This window comes from Symphalangus syndactylus, chromosome 15 (assembly GCF_028878055.3).
Source record: "Symphalangus syndactylus isolate Jambi chromosome 15, NHGRI_mSymSyn1-v2.1_pri, whole genome shotgun sequence".
Lineage (NCBI taxonomy): Eukaryota > Metazoa > Chordata > Mammalia > Primates > Hylobatidae > Symphalangus > Symphalangus syndactylus.
In genome coordinates this window covers 89,339,131-89,355,024 of record NC_072437.2, presented here as the reverse complement: position 1 = coordinate 89,355,024, position 15,894 = coordinate 89,339,131, and the positions used below count along the sequence as shown (strand labels likewise).

General features: G+C 40.9%; 1 protein-coding gene across 24 annotated transcripts in view; it reads right to left on the bottom strand.

Moving 5' to 3' along the window:
• Window positions 1-15,894, bottom strand: part of WDFY2 (WD repeat and FYVE domain containing 2) — a 314,795-nt gene that overhangs the window by 169,556 nt on the left and 129,345 nt on the right. For 13 of the 24 annotated variants that reach the window (XR_008651395.2, XR_010116070.1, XR_010116071.1 and 10 more), the window contains exon 1: window positions 13,525-14,346. The exons of 6 other annotated variants lie outside the window; for them this stretch is intronic. Coding sequence is in view for 3 of the 18 variants with exons in the window: in XM_063619257.1 (XP_063475327.1) it covers window positions 13,525-13,661 (137 nt within the window). In the remaining 15 variants the exon portion in view is untranslated. Of the gene's footprint in view, window positions 1-13,524; window positions 14,413-15,894 lie in introns of those variants that run through there. 5 more of the 24 variants (XR_010116082.1, XM_055244844.2, XM_063619257.1 and 2 more) reach the window with 4 other exon arrangements.

Below are 15,894 nucleotides of genomic sequence, written 5' to 3'. Positions count from 1 at the left end.
ACAGGGTTTCACCATGTTGGCCGGGCTGGTCTCGAACTCCTGACCTCAGGTGATCTGCCCACCTCAGCCTCCCAAAGTGCTGGGATTACAGGCATGAGCCGCCACACCTGCTCCCACCAAAGCAGTTTTATAAGTGAAAAGTTTAACACAGCTGAAGCAGAAATGCCCACTGAGATCCATATCAGGGCATATATATTAGAGCTTGTGGAAATCCTATCAGTTTTCCTTTCACAAAATCTTAAAACCCGTGAGTGGGAGGGAGACTTTTCTCATCATAGCCTTCTGAATTTTGCATATACATGTACCATCAACTAAAAACCACCAAGGTTGATTATTTTGTAAATGTAAATGCTAGTATCTATTTCTACCTGCTGTTTTTCATTCAAATATTCAGAATTTCTTCAAGGGAAACAAACTACCCAATAAGTAATATTTTTAAAACCTTACTTCTTTTGTATTATGATTATTTAATTTCAAATTGTTGCAATCTCCTAGCTAAACTCCATTTCAAGTAACAATGTTTCTGCCATTTTGATCCCATTCTCTCTGCAAATCCATCCAGGATTTGTTGCCATCATTAACCTCACTTTTCCACATACATAAGCATGAACTACTAGGCAACAAAAGCAACAGACAGATCAACTTTTTAAGCAAAAGTTTTGCAAAAGCAGAAATAAGCAATGCCGGGTCCTAAAAATAGTGACTATAGCAGCATCCCTCAAAGGACAAACTTGTGCAATGTGAAAACAGTTCATTGCTTCAAAAGTTTTCAATTTCAAGTTCAGTCCTTCAAGCTTAAGAATGTAGTTTCCCAGTAATTATATAATGGTAAGGACATCACTGAAGTTCTTACGACCAAAATATAAGAACTTCAATTATAGCCAAAGACCCTTAGAAAAGTGCCTATGAGCAGTGGAAATCTCAACACAGTAATCTCAAGAATTCAACCTTTTGTTCACTTATCAATAAAGCAACAACTTGGTATATAGTATACAGTTCTTCTGGGTTCAACTGACAATGATCTATACTTCCACTAATTCAATAATGAGAAATTATTAAAGAGTAAAGTAGAACATTTTTAAAACGAAAACAAAAAATTAAAGTGAGGTGGGAGGACCACACACTGGAGAAATATAATCTACCTGTAGACAAGCCCACACATGACCCCAGAGCCTCAAGAGAACTTTTCTGGACTGCTTCTTCTCCATATACTACACTGAACTGTGAAATTACATTGTTCAAACTTAAAATAATTCCAACTTAAAGCTGTTGGAATTTTAACTTATTCTGAGCCTTGAGAGGAATATGGCTACACAGCCCGAGTCACGTGGTGTACAGCTGCAACTTCTGCCTTTTTTCCTGTAAATAATTAAAAGGCCAAGCAGCACCGGAGATAAGACCCACTCAGATCCTTCTCCCTTCTCAAGGAGTAAGGAATCTTCCCTGGAATGTAGAAATCTGTAACCAATCAAATTGTTGTGGTGTATGTTCTGGTCTTATATGAACAATGTAATCCTGCTGGAACTTCTCTGTCTCTACCTATGTAAGTGAAACCTTAACTTCACTTTGGAACACTGACCCCATTCACTTGGAGTCAGTGTTTCCAGGTGATCATCCTCAAGCTTTGCACTCAAATAAACTGTATTTAAATCATATTTTCTGAATCTCATTATTTAAGGTTGACAGAACCTTTTCGGATTGAGTGAACTTTACTTTCTTAAACTTTGCCCTGTCCTATCCACATCAAGCTCAAAGATTTATATTTTGCAAATCTGATGTGACAGAAATTTCCCAAATGGAAGCTCAATAAGAAAAATAAGTCAGAAAAGTCACACTGCAACCAAACTCCAAACCAATTTAATCCATTCAAACAGCATGCCAATTCAGCTAACTATGCGTGCAGATTAACCTCCTTAATTTTATTTTCTAGATAAAAATTATTCATCCTTCAAAACTGTTTAACAATCTAAGCTTTGACGTAAAGAGAATTAAACCATTCAAATATAAATTCAAAAATATCCCCCAAATCAAAATATAATGAAATGAATTAGCCATTCCAACACTCCTTCTCCCCCAACGAACACTAAAACAGGTTACTGAGATTCTAACAGCAAGGCATGTAAACTGACTCCAGGAATATTAATCCAGATGCACAAAACAAAAAGCAACAATGTAATTTAAGCTTTTCTAAAACTAGAATTTAAATGTATTTAAATACAAAGTGGCAGAGCAAAGAGTCAAACCCAGGCTTCTCTGACTCCAGTCCCTGGCCCCCAAAAAAATGCCTCCAGAGAGGGAATCAGGAAGGGTAAATGCCATCCTTAATTTACCAATACCCACCTTTATTTATATATTTAATGGGTACATTAGCATCTGTTATAAAAGGTGTCTTGATTTTTTACGTATATGCTTCCTCCCTTGGCCCACACCTACGTTTTTAGAAACATGAGCTTTCCGGCTCTCTTTTGATTTCTTTTTTCTTTTTCTTCTTCTAAATATCAAAGCTCTAACTACTTAGTCCAAAAAAGGGGAAGCATTTCAGATTTTAGAGGAAAGCTTTCTGAGTCTCGTGTGCTGCTTTCCCACCAGCAGGCAGCCATGGCAGCATACCTTCACCTCTCATGGCCAACTCAGAGGACCTTAGCCACAGCAGGCAGAGCAGGAGCAAGGGGTCTGCAGGCGATAATTTCATGGCTTGGCACAGCTCTGTCTTCCCATGTGTCAAGAGAAGCTGGCAATCTGGATGTTTATGTGAAGTCCATATGTTTAAACCTTGCCGACAAATTCAAAACTTCTAAAAACACTGTGTGTGGACCACTCAAAATCTGTCCAACGGTGGACTTCAGTCTGCTAGTTGCCAGTTTATAATGCCTAAGCTTCCGGTTAAAAACAATTTAGTTAAACTTTTATCCTTCCCTAAATGTATTCCTTATGGAAGCCATGGAAGACACAGCCCCTGCTGTCCAGGAGACCAGTGGGGACAAGGGACACACCATTTCAGGGCAAGACAGCAAATGAAGAGAGAGTGAGAAGCCTGCAAAGGAGAACACAGCACCCACCCACTACACACCTCTCCTCACCACTGGCTGTCACAATGCAAATTTGGAAAATGGTGGTATAAAGATGACAGAGTTAACCTCGCCCTTCTATATTAGAGAAGAAAAAAGGGGCTAAGAACTCTACAAAAACAAAAAAAAGTTCAACAGACCAAACTCTGTATATCCAAAGTGAGTCTTAAAATAGTCTTAATGGAACCATGGCAACAGAAAAAGCTTACCTGCTTAGAGGTGTGCTGGTGTTATAAACAAAAAATAAAACAAACTTTCACTGAGCACCAACTATGCTCCAGGTGCTGCAGGTGCTGCAGGAAGATCATCTCATGTAAACCTCCCAACAACACTAGGACGAGTCATTATTCCCAATTTGCAGACACGGAAACTGAGACTGTAAAATCCTAAGGCTTTGGAAAGAGCCAATATCTGATTCCTTTCCCATTAGCCAGACGACCTGGCCAGAGAGATTAGGGCTATCATTGCAGGCACATAACGGCAAGCAGTCAAGAAAAACTCATTAGCTACAAAAATTAAAAGTGTAGAACTGGTGCTAAAAGAGGCAAAGAGATTCCTTAAGACACAACAGAGGCCACAGCAGGCCCTGCTGATTATGAGAACTGAAATTTGTGATAAAAGTCATTTCACAAATAAATACAAAAGAAAATATAAGGACCACTCAATAAGTAATGTTGAAATAATTAACGGCAAGTTTTAGGAAAATCCATTTATACTTCCCAAATTATGCCACCTAATGAAATACACTTCAAACAAATCGAAGTTATTTTTTCATCAAATTATATAACTAAGATGAAAGACAAATGAGTATCAGTGGCTCCCTGGGAAAAGTGTTACTTTCAAAAATTAGGAGTGACGGAAGAAATTTCAATTATTAAAAAAAGGTGTGTGGTGGCACACACCTGTAGTCCCAGTTATTCAGCAACCTGAGGCAGGAGGTTCACTTGAGCCCAGAAGTTCTGGGCTATAGTGTGCTAGGCTAATTAGGTGTCCACACTAAGTTAGACACAAATATAGTGACTTCATGTGAGCTGGGGACCACCAGGTTGCCTAAGAAGGGGTAAACTGGCCCAAGTCGGAAACAGAGCATGTTAAAACTCCCTTGCTGATCAGTAGTGGGAACGTGCCTCTGAATGGCCACTGCACGGCAGCCAGAACAATGTGGTGAGACCGTGTCTCTTATTTAAAAATTTTTTAAATAAATAAATTTTGATAGCTAAACTTAAAAGTAAATGTTTTCTATATAAAAAATGAAAAGGCAAACAACAAAATGTAAGATATATCTGGATATGTAACAGGCCTGGGGTTAATATTCTTACTATATCTGTAGAATACATGTAAAAGAAATTGTTAAGAAAAACCAAGAGACTTCAATGGAGAAATGGACAAAGGACAGAAACAGACAATTCACAAAACGAAAAATAACTAGAAATAAACGAACAGAAAAATATTCACCAGTTAGCCAAAAAAATACAAATTAAACATCAATAAAGTATCACCATTTATCAAGCAAATTATGAAAAGAATTTTAAAATAATAATATCCATGGCTGGTCAGGTATGGCAAAACTAATATTCTCATATGCATATATAACTATAAGCATTTTAAAGTGGCATAAACCTTTTGGAAAATAATACGGCAATTTTCTTACAATCTTTCCTAAAGAAATAATCAAAAAACTCAGGGTGGGGGATAGAAGAGGACACGTGTATGTATAACAATGTCCATCATAACATTTATAAAACTGAAAATAATGTAAATAAACAATAGGGAGAAGATAAATTATGATGTACTGACTAGATCACCAGTACCCTGAAAGCAGGATATGCCTTGTTCATGATGGGAGATCAGAGGCCAAGTATATACAGTATAATCATTAAATAAATATGAGTGAATACTGAAGGAAAGCAAAAATATAAGGCCACTTAAAATGATAGTTAAAATCTAGGTAGGTACTGGCAAAAGTTTAAGTGAGGGCAAGAACATAAAAGTGTATGATTACAATCATATTTTTGAAAACTGCATTAGAAAAACTGCTAGAAGGAAATATATGAAATACTAACAGTCATTGTGCTAAGGGATCTATGAGCAGTAATTCTTTATTATGGTTATTATCTTTTATTTATTTATTTGTTATAGAGACAGGATCTTGCTATCTTGCTCAGCTGGTCTTGAACTCCTTGCCCCTCAAGCCAGTCCTCCCACCTCAGACTCCCAAAGTGCTGAGATTATAGGTGTGAATCACCATGCCTGGCCTATATTATCTTTATTTAAAATGTAAACATACTCCAGAGCGATTATTATGATGATTATTTAAAATTTAAGTTGATCCTTAGAAACCGGAAAAGAGATAATAATTTAATAACCAATGGAAAATACATAAAATCTCTAAATAGTTCCGTGTTATAAGTAAATCTGTCCAGCTAAAAAGAAAAGCATAGTCACACAGAGAGGTCAACAACTGACATTCATTATTTATTTATTTTTATTTTATTTTATTTTTGTCTTTTTTTTTTTTTTTTGAGATGGAGTCTCACTCTGTTGCCCAGGCTGGAGTGCAGTGGTACAATCTCAGCTCACTGCAACTTCAGCCTCCCTGGTTCAAGTGATTCTCCTGCCTTAGCCTCCCGGGTATAGCTGGAATTACAGGTGCCCACCACCACACCCAGCTAATTTTTGTATTTTTAGTAGAGACGGGGTTTCGCCATGTTGGCCAGGCTGGTCTCAAACTCCTGACCTCAGGTGATCCACCCGCCTCAATCCCCCCAAAGTGCTGGGATTACAGGCGTGAGCCACCACACCTGACGACATTCATAATTTAGATCTGATGCATCATTTCTGAGTCCTAACTCAGTAATAAATTAACATAGGACAGGAAGCTAAAATGCAGCCACTCAAACAATAGCAAACGCTCAATGTGGTACATTCCTAATTTTTTTCTTTTTTTTCTTTTTTATTTTTATTATACTTTAAGTTTTAGGGTACATGTGCCCAACGTGCAGGTTTGTTACATATGTAACATGTGCCATGTTGGTGTGCTGCACCCATTAACTCTTCATTTAACATTAGGTATATCTCCTAATGCTGTCCCTCCCCCCTCCCCCCAGCATTCCTACTTTTTTTCTGAACCCTCTCTGGCTCTGGGCTGAAAGGCTTTAGAACAGTTATCTCTTGACTTGAACGCTTCCAGTCAGACTGGGTCAATTCTATAATGTCAATGGGAATTTCAGAAAAGCAGGCCAGGCCAGGGGTGGAGTAGGCTGGTAGGGTTTAGGTCCCCAAGTTGAATTACATTTCCATCTTCTAGAAAACTGAAACTACATAACGGGAGAAAAAGAAGTTACAGAACATTACCAGTTCTTCTAAAGCTCTGTAGTATTTCAAACTGTTATTCACAATCCTTTAGTGGGTCATGAAATTAATTGAAAGGGTCACAAATAGGATCTTATAAGGGCTGCAACGGAACAGAAAATAGTGTGCATGTCACATTAAGAGGATACCATTTCATAAAACCTTTGTTTCTGTCATATGTGTGTATATGTGTGAGAGAGTATGTCAGTCTTGCGTAGCAATGCTAACTATATTTTTTACTATGATTTGTGATCTAAAAAGTTTCCAAAGCATTAATCTAGATAACCTAGGCCCTGACTTGGTTGCTAGCAAACCACCCAGAGTTTGAAAGTAAAGGACTCATCTAGAAGTAGGAATGTAGTGAATCTAGTTCAACTGGGTGTTAGGCACTAACACAAAACAAATACTTCTTAATATTTCATCCAGGAATAAATAACCACTGCCATCCAAAGGCTCCAGAAAGCATCGTTTTACAGTTGCACCATGAGGTGCTGACAGTTTCACACAAGCATGCTGCTTTTTCCCTAATGCGTGCTTTCCTCCACTTGAGATTTTAGGATGATATGGTTGCAGAGACTACTTATCTAGTCACTACAGAAGCACATCACAGTAAGAGAGTCATAGCTAGGGAATCTAACCCCCTCCTTTGCCAGATGGACAAACTAAAGCTTAGAGTGATGAAATGCCCCAGGAAATGCCAAGGTCAATGCAGAGTAGAGCTGAGATCAGACTCCCAGTCCCAGTTCTTTTCCGAGAATCCTTAAATTAAAGGCACAGGAGAGCATAAAGTAGCACTCCCTGCCAAGAGACAAGGAGATGACCTTTTTTTTTTTGGTCTTACTGGTTAGTTTCTTATACTTCTGAATTAATTTTTACTAAGGACTAAATAAAATATTTGGATGATGAGGCTCCCTGCCCTGAAATAAAAAAAATTTTTTTAAAGAGTTAATAAGACTGCTTGCTGAAGTTGCACAAGGGGAGTTTTGTTGTTTTTTTTTTTCTCTGTTAGGGAATTTCTAGGTTACTTGTAACACTCTCCTTGGGAGACCTACTCATATAAAAATAAAGGAGTGTGATCTCTTTTTGAATTCTTTCTATTCTGATAATAGTTGAGAAGAAAAGCTTGGTATGGTGGTCATTCTCTTCTAAGTATATACTGTACACAATTTAGTTTAGTGTTACAGATATCAACAAATCACCACCTGCAGTAGTCTTAAATCACAATCTACTTATTGATTTCTAAATGCCACAAAGTGTTTTAATTTCCCCCAAATTGTTATTTTTAATGACATCAGGATGATTCTCCATGCTTCCTCAAAGCCAAATGCAAAGTGAAAACAGACAGCCAGAGAAAGATGCTGTGCAAGTAAAAACTCACATTTCCTTTTCTAAAGTTTTGATTTTGTTTGGAAAAGGCCATCTCTCTAGAGTTTCTTCTAGCTACTTAAATCCTATGATTTTTACCTATATTTCTTTTTCAAAGTAAGTTTAGTAGCACTTGAGGTGTAAGACAGCTGGTCAAGATTTCATGATTTAAAAATTACTCATTTTAAGAGTGTCAGAATTGCCACCCTAACTTTCCCATAGCGTTGCAATATCTGGATGAATATACACTGATTAAGATCTGTGAGGTCCTGGACAGGCTGTGGTTTAATAATATAAAAATAGGAAATTCAGAACTGTCAGGAGCTCTGGGATCACTTGAAGCTAATCCTCCTCTAGTAAGCCTCCTCAAATAAGCTTTCCCATAGTGATCTTTCCTTAAAACGTCAGTCTGTTTCTGACCTTTGGAGACACAGAGGCAGCCTGTTTCCAGAAAGATTTGCTAGCATGAAGAGAGCTTCATGTTTTGAATTCGGAGTAAAGGTCTAATTTTCCACAATCATACAGGACAAGTTCCCTCTTTGGGACCTTGAAATCCACAATTATTACCACCAAGTGATGAGTCTCAAGTGCGCAGTGGAAAGTGTATTAATTTTATGCTATTAGAGACTTCACTCACACACTCAAAAATTAAATTAGATGTGTTCTAATTTTGCTGACTTCAGAGCACTCACACCCTCACTCTGAAAAGTCCTCAACTTTCAGAACTGTGCTTGACACTGTAAAATTTTGATTTGCATTTCTTAAGAAAATTGTGCAAATGTTATAAAATACATGGTACATAAAACTCTATCAGGAGCTCAACTGAACTGCACCAAGGTCTAATTATCAAACTAATGGTTGAAGCAGAGAACTGGGATAGTGCAATTTCACAATAAAAAGAATTAATGGTAAATGAACCAATACTATGAGGATTCATAAGATGAAATAAAATTTTAACATATTTTTTTCAGGAAATAGTCAAGTAGTCATGGCCACTTCGAATCACAGTAATTTAGAGTTGGGGAAAAAAAGGCCCTTGAAGTAGAAAAAAATCCAACCCCCTCATCCCAGCCCATTCCCACTCCCATCCCATATTGTATTGTTGGTTACCCTGGCCTAAAGCAAGCTGCTAAACTTCTCGCAGGCTCAACTTAAATACCTTTGCTGACAGAAACTCACAAAATCCTCAGGTCCATTTCAATTCAAAAAGGTGATCACCAGTCATTGCTTAATTCATTCAAGGAACATATAAGGCATCTCCTTTGTGCTAGGCATTGGGGATCAGATCTCCTTATTTTGGGATTAAAAATCTCACCCCCCTCTTAACAATTGCTTGTGCTCTGCCCTCAGGACTTAGAACACAGCAGGGCCTATGTTGTATAAATTGGTCCTGAATAAAGTCATAATACAGAAAGGCAGTTCCCCGTATCGCCCTCCCCAGTAACTTTCTTCTCTATAGTTCTCTCTCCCACAGCCTCCTTCTCCACACCCTACCACCAACACAGGCCTTTTTATCCAGAAAAATAACCCTGAAATCTTTCACCCAAAGGGTTCAGTAATTTTTGCTGTCAGAGTCACTCCTTCTGCAGACACTAATTTCCAGATTCCTCAAAATGTGAGGACACTGAGTGCTGAGTTCTGAACTCAAGCCAATTGGCTCCGTTGTCCACCCTTAATCAGGACATTCTAGTGCTTCTTAATGATATGGGCATTTTCTTGCCTCCTCTATCTAAAATGCCCTTTCCTCTACAGGAAAGGCTTTTTCACAAGAACTCCTACTCACCCTACAAGACCCATCTGTAGAAGAGACTGTTGGTCTTCTCTAACCACCACAAGCAGGAGTTCATTGGCAACCCCAGAGGACAATGTTTGTACCTGTTGTTAACTCCTAGGGAGGGAATGATTTCCTATAATTGCCTAAACGAAACTACCAAGTTACTGAAAGTCCCTGTATGAATGCTAAGATTACTGACTTGTGTTGATATGCTTATAAAGAACTTATCAAGATACAAAGGTCTGCATGGGACTGGGTCCCACCTGGAGAGAGGTCCCTCCTGGCTTTCATCACTTGAAGAGGCTGCCACTAAACAAAGGAGCCCCTGCTAAGCTGCAGACTAAACTTAAGTCTTGACCAAAACAGAGCGGAGATGGAAAGAAGCTCCTAGGCAGGGAATGCTAAAATGGCATTCACTCAGAAAAGACAGTCCAAAAGAAGCTGGGAAATGAGGTATCCAAAGTATCAAAGTTTGGTATGTCCTTTGGGTATATAACCTAACTACAACTAAAGCAAAGATAGACTCAGACAAGGGTGGGGAGTTCCTGAAACAGGCTCTGTATTATGGTAGCACCAGAAATCTTTATTTGTAAATCAGATTGTTTTTATATTTCTTCTATTCCTTTATATTTCCTCCATTGATACTGAGTAAAGTTCAAGGCTGTTTGAACTCTGCTAAAAGGAACTTGAAGGCAAGAATTTTTATATACTCTTGGCCTTGAAGATTTGAGTATTATCAGGCCACTATTGAGGGCAGTTTGAGTGAAAGAATCCTCCAAAGGGAGGTAAAATTTAGGGGACAATACGGATTGTGGAATCCAGCCATTCTTCTCCATCTGCAAATTCTCTTTCCAATACTAAATCTTGGAAGTAGTAGTTTTGTTTTTAATAAGCAATATTCTTCTAAAATTCCTCCACTAAATTGTGAGCATCTTGAAAGGACCTTATCATTTTCATCATTACCATGTATGCATGTGACTGGAACACAGTAAGTACTCAAATGTTTGTTGACAGAATAAATGAAGCAACTCATGGACTTTCAGAGTTTTGAAGCACTTTAAAGTCCACCTAGTCCAGTACTTTTCCTACAAGTGTATACTTGTCCACATAAGCCTTTCATAGGTCATCATATAATTCATTCAGCAAATATCAACTAAAAGCCTACAGTAGTTAAGATGCTGTGCTTTCAGGAACAGCAAAAAAACAGTTCAGTCACTGATACAACAAACACGTATGGAGGACCTATTGCATGCCAGGTACCATGTTAGGCCCTAATGATGATACTATGAATAAGACACACAAAGCTCCATAGGGAACTCACAGAAGAGAAAATAAAATGGACATGAAGTATATACTGTATAACACTGTTTAAAATTGAAAATGTTAAGTGTTTTTAAAGGCACACATAAAGGCAATGAAGAAGTCAAAGGTCAAAAAGATAAACCAGGGTTTCATAAGAATTTATGGAACACTGCCATTCAGGTACGGGACATTACTTGCGGCTTTAACCTTAGAGTTCAGGAATGAAGATTACTAGTTTCTAGCTAAAGCAGTGAATGATAATGGCTTTGTAGGTTGTGATGAAAATCAATATTCCATTTTCACATATTTAGCATTATATCAAGTGACATTAACATTGAATTTTGGAAAGCAAGAATATAGATCAATTCTTTTAATGAAAACCATAACCAAAACTGAGCTCTAAATAACAAAGTTATGTTCATGTTTGAGTATATGACCCAAAGAAGCACAGACTTGTTAACTTGAATAATAAAAAAAGTATATTAATAGTAATTCCAGACTTACGGGTGAACCTTAACAGTAACTCCATGACAAAATAATTTCTATTATTTACATTGTACACTAGGAAAGTGAAAATTAGGCTAAGATATAGCTGAACATTGCATTTCTTTCATCCTATAATCAAATGAAATTTATTCTTTTTTTTTTTTTTAAGACAGAGTCTCGCTCTGTCCCCCCAGGCTGGAGTACAATGGCGGGATCTCTGCTCACTGCAAGCTCCGCCCCCTGGGTTCACGCCATTCTCCTGCCTCAGCCTCCCAAGTATCTGGGACTACAGGCGCCCGCCACAACGAAATTTATTCGTCAGTTTCATTAATATACACTACTTCAGCGTCTCCAAACACTTGAAAATATACCCCAGCAAAGCTGTTTCCTTCAAGGTAAATGTGGTGAAATGGGAATCAGAAGTTTCAATACTATAATAACACCTTAATATTCAAGGAGCTTAGGCTGGTCTGAAGGTAGTTTTATTATCTCAATTGTTCACAGTCAGTTACAGATTGAACTCCTTGTTCTACTCTTTTCCCCTTCTCACTACCGTACTTGACTAGTCTTAAAAAATAAATAAATAAAATATTAAAGCAGCTTAGGTTTAACTATCCTTCTCCTTTTCTTGATTCCATGAACTTGCTTATGAATTTTCCACAGCAGTTAGAAATTGATCAGTTCCATCTCCAGTAGTTACAGACTGGGAAAGTGACATCTACCAATATATTCCTTCAATATAGTTTATGGAATATATCCCATAAAAACAATACTGTGACAAAGAATTTCTAGGTCCAGAAGCAGTCTTTTTAATAAAATTTTGCCTTTATGGAAAAAATCAAACTTTCTCATAAGGCTTCTCTGTGAATTTCAAAAGGGTCCTACATCCATGTACTCCATTTCAGCCATGAATTTCTTCTGTTCATTGCAGAATGCTTGCCACTGGTGTATGTTTACAATGTTTTCCATTGGATCTGCATAGGAAATTAATCAGGCGCCATTTGTATCGTGCATAATGTAGACAAGAACATGTCATTGATATACTCATCCTAGTTATAGTGAAGAACCTAAGACATGAACAAACCTATCGAGCTCAGTTTTTGAGGCCACACACTATACTAAGTGCGGAAATGACTATAAAGACAGCAATGAGCACTTTGTTCTTAGCCTCTCAATTCTGAGAGTCACCAAGAAAGGATACTTTACCTCTGCATGATTTGAACTTATATTACGAAAACCTACTTACTGTAAACTCCCCGTGTTATATACCGCTCTATAGTGTTCTTTTGTAAGAATGCTTATATAGATTTTAGCAAAGAAACAATTCCAGATAAATTATCATAATACTATCTTCAAGCAACATTCCTCTAGAAATTAGCTTCATCAGCTTTATTTCTGCATATTAAAGGAAATTCAGTTAAAGCGAACACGCAAAACACAGGGAGAACATTTGAAGGCAGAACAACCAGTTCCACTTCTGCAAATTAAGCAAAATTAAGCAAAAATAAAGGAAACAGGCAAAAGGAAGGAACTCAAGAGCTATTTGCAGCAGTGATCCGTTACAAGTTCTACGCGCTTCTCCTGGAGCTCCAAGAGATAAGGAGGGGAAAGGAAAGAAGGCACCGCGCAGAAGCCTAAACTTACTCTTGGTACAACTTAAGAATATTCATTGAATTCAGCCTAAGATGTCTGGGCTATCTGGATTCAGTGGGAATGTCTGGGAAGGAGTGGCATTTGCTTTCTCCGTTTGAAACCCTGGGAGCTGTACCAGACAGTACCCCAAACCCCTTGGTTACCCTGCAGAGGCGGCTCAGGGCATGGTTTCCCAAGCACACACCTGCAGGGCCGGGCAGCTCCTCCCCTCTTTCCCTCCTGTCCTCAGGGATGAACCAAAGTCCCTCCGGCGCACCGTTAGCCCGAGGGCCACCCGGCTCACGCAGGCACTACCCAGCCCGGGGTGAAGCCGGAGCGCTCGCCGCCGTCCCGGCTCCGCTTCCCGGAGCCACACAGCGGAGGTGGCGCGCAGCTGGACACCGGCACCACCAGGATGCGCATTACAATAAAACTTGGGGGAGCAAGTCCACACTCGCGCCGACGTGGAGGCACAGCCCCTGACGCGGGCTCGGGGGCCGTCGGCCCGTCCCGCCCTCCTTGCGGCCGAATGGCAGCAGTCCATACCTGTCCTCGGAGACGCTGATGACGCCCTCCTCTTTGGGCACAATCACGGCCATATTCACCACCTCCTGGGACCCCTCCATCCGCTGCAGCAGGATCGGCTTGCGGGTCAGAGGCTTGGGCTGGATCTCCGCCGCCATCGGAGGAGGGGGCGCGCCTGGGGCGCCGCCGCCAACCGCGCCGCGGGGCCGGGCTGAGGAGACTGCTGGAGCACGGACACAGTTTGAGACAGAGACTCTGGCTGGCCGGAGCGGAACGCCGGAAACCAGCGAGCATAGCCTGGCCGCCTCTCTCGGGAACGACTCCGCGCTCCCTGCTTCAGGCACCAAAACCGCCACGACCTGGGACGCAAGCCGGCGCCACTACCAGAGGAGGGGGCGGAGAGCCGGGGGGGCGGAGCCCGTGTGGGCGGGGCCTGCCGCAGGGGGTAGCCGCTGGTGGGCGCGAGGGCGGCTCCACTTCCGGGAGGGTGGTGAAGGAGGAGGGGAAACCTGGAGCAGGAGGCGGGGATCTGGTATCCCAATGCGCGTGCGTCAGTCCCCCAAGCCCATTTTCCCCCCTCCCCTCCGCGACTCGCCGGGCGCTGCAGCACCACTAGGACGCATGCGCTTTTCCTTCCCCGCGGTCTTCTCTCTGCCTTCCACACCCAAGGTTTAGTCCCCTCCCTCTTTAACCTCCCGTGAACGCGCGTATACACACCCCTGGGGACGCGCTTGCCAGAGGCCACGCCCCTTCGAAATTCCCTGAAAAGAGGGCGGAGGTGGGACGGGGAAAGGAGTGCGTCAGCAAGACCGGAAAGAGAAGAGGCCTGCAGGAAGGAAAGCAGCCCAACTAGTTGGGACGTGACTGGGCATGCGCGCGGGCTACCTGGCCTAGCGGTCTTAACAATGAAGCGCGGCGGGAGGCCGCTTATTGCTCCCAACATGCACCAGGCCCAGGCTGCCGGAGGGCACCCAGTGGCCTCCTGGGAGTCGTAGTTTCTTGGAGCCTCCACCCCCTTGTCCTGGAATGACCTATCGCCCACTTCTCTGCGCTGTGGGCCTGAGGAGCTCAGCGGCCTCCAGGGCCATTAGCCAAGTCAGGACCCAGACTTGCCTCTATGGGAACTGAGGGGCAGCCCCCAGCTGAGTAGAACGTCACCACTCGTAGGGTCAGACTGATGCTCAGAATAGTGGCACGGAAGGGGCATGGAAGGGAGAGAATCTTTCATACAGACATCTTCAAGGGATCTCAGAGATCATCTGTGGTGTCTATCCCCTCGTTTTCTTAGATGGCTAAATTACTCAGCCAAGGTTACTTTAGTGCAAAATTAGGGCTAAACAACCCCTCCTTCCCTCCAGACTTGAACCCAGACCCCTAGTGCTGGCTTGTTTCCATTTCCCCAGCAATCCAGTCTTTTTAGCTTGCTCCAGACACAATGGACAGAGTTACTGTGGTTACTGACTGAATGTTAGGTGCCTACCACAAGGCCTGACATGTGGGGTTGATCGTGAAGACTAAGCTCCGATTTTTTATCTAGCCCAAATTCCTAAGGAGTCTGGGGAGTCATGGCCTACAAAAACCATAAATTCTCATCAGATGGGTTTTGACCGTGTATATCATGACTTACTTTCCAATCTGACTCTGGCGTAACAAGGAAGAAAATAAAAATGTTTTACCCCAAATTATATTTCCTTGCCATGCCTTAAAATTGCCCTGCAAAGTCTCTTGTGGGAAAAATCCACATTCTATATCCCCTTTCCCCTTTGTTTTCCTTCCTTCCTTCCTACACCCAGGAGATAACCAACTAAGAGCCAGGCACCCTTTTAGGTCTGGTAAGGAACATTTTACAACCTGCTCTCTCTGAAGGCTGCTATCTGAAAGATTCCTCTGCACAATAAAACTTGGTCTCCACAATCCTTTACCTTAACCTGAACATTCCTTTCCATTGATCCCAGGTTTTCAGATAAACTCAACCAATTGTCAACCAAAAAATGTTTAAATTTACCTATAGCCTTGAAGCCCCCACTTTAAGTTGTCCCGCTTTTCTGAACCAAACCAATGTATTTCTTAAATGTATTTGATTGATGTCTCATGCCTTCTTAAAATATATAAAACTAAGCTGTAACCCGACCACCTTGGGCCATGTTCTCAGGCCCTCCTAAGGGCTGTGTCACAGGCCACGGTCACTCATATTTGGCTCAGAATAAATATCTTAAAATATTTTACAAAGTTTAATTCTTTTCATCAATAGTCATGATGTGATAACCTCCACTGAACAATCCCAGAATTAAGTTAGCTGAAGAGTAGTAATGGTCTATGTGGTGTGATTGAGTTGCAGGGCTCTGGAAGTGAGAGAAATAATGCCATAGCTGGGAAAAGAAAGGGACAGGC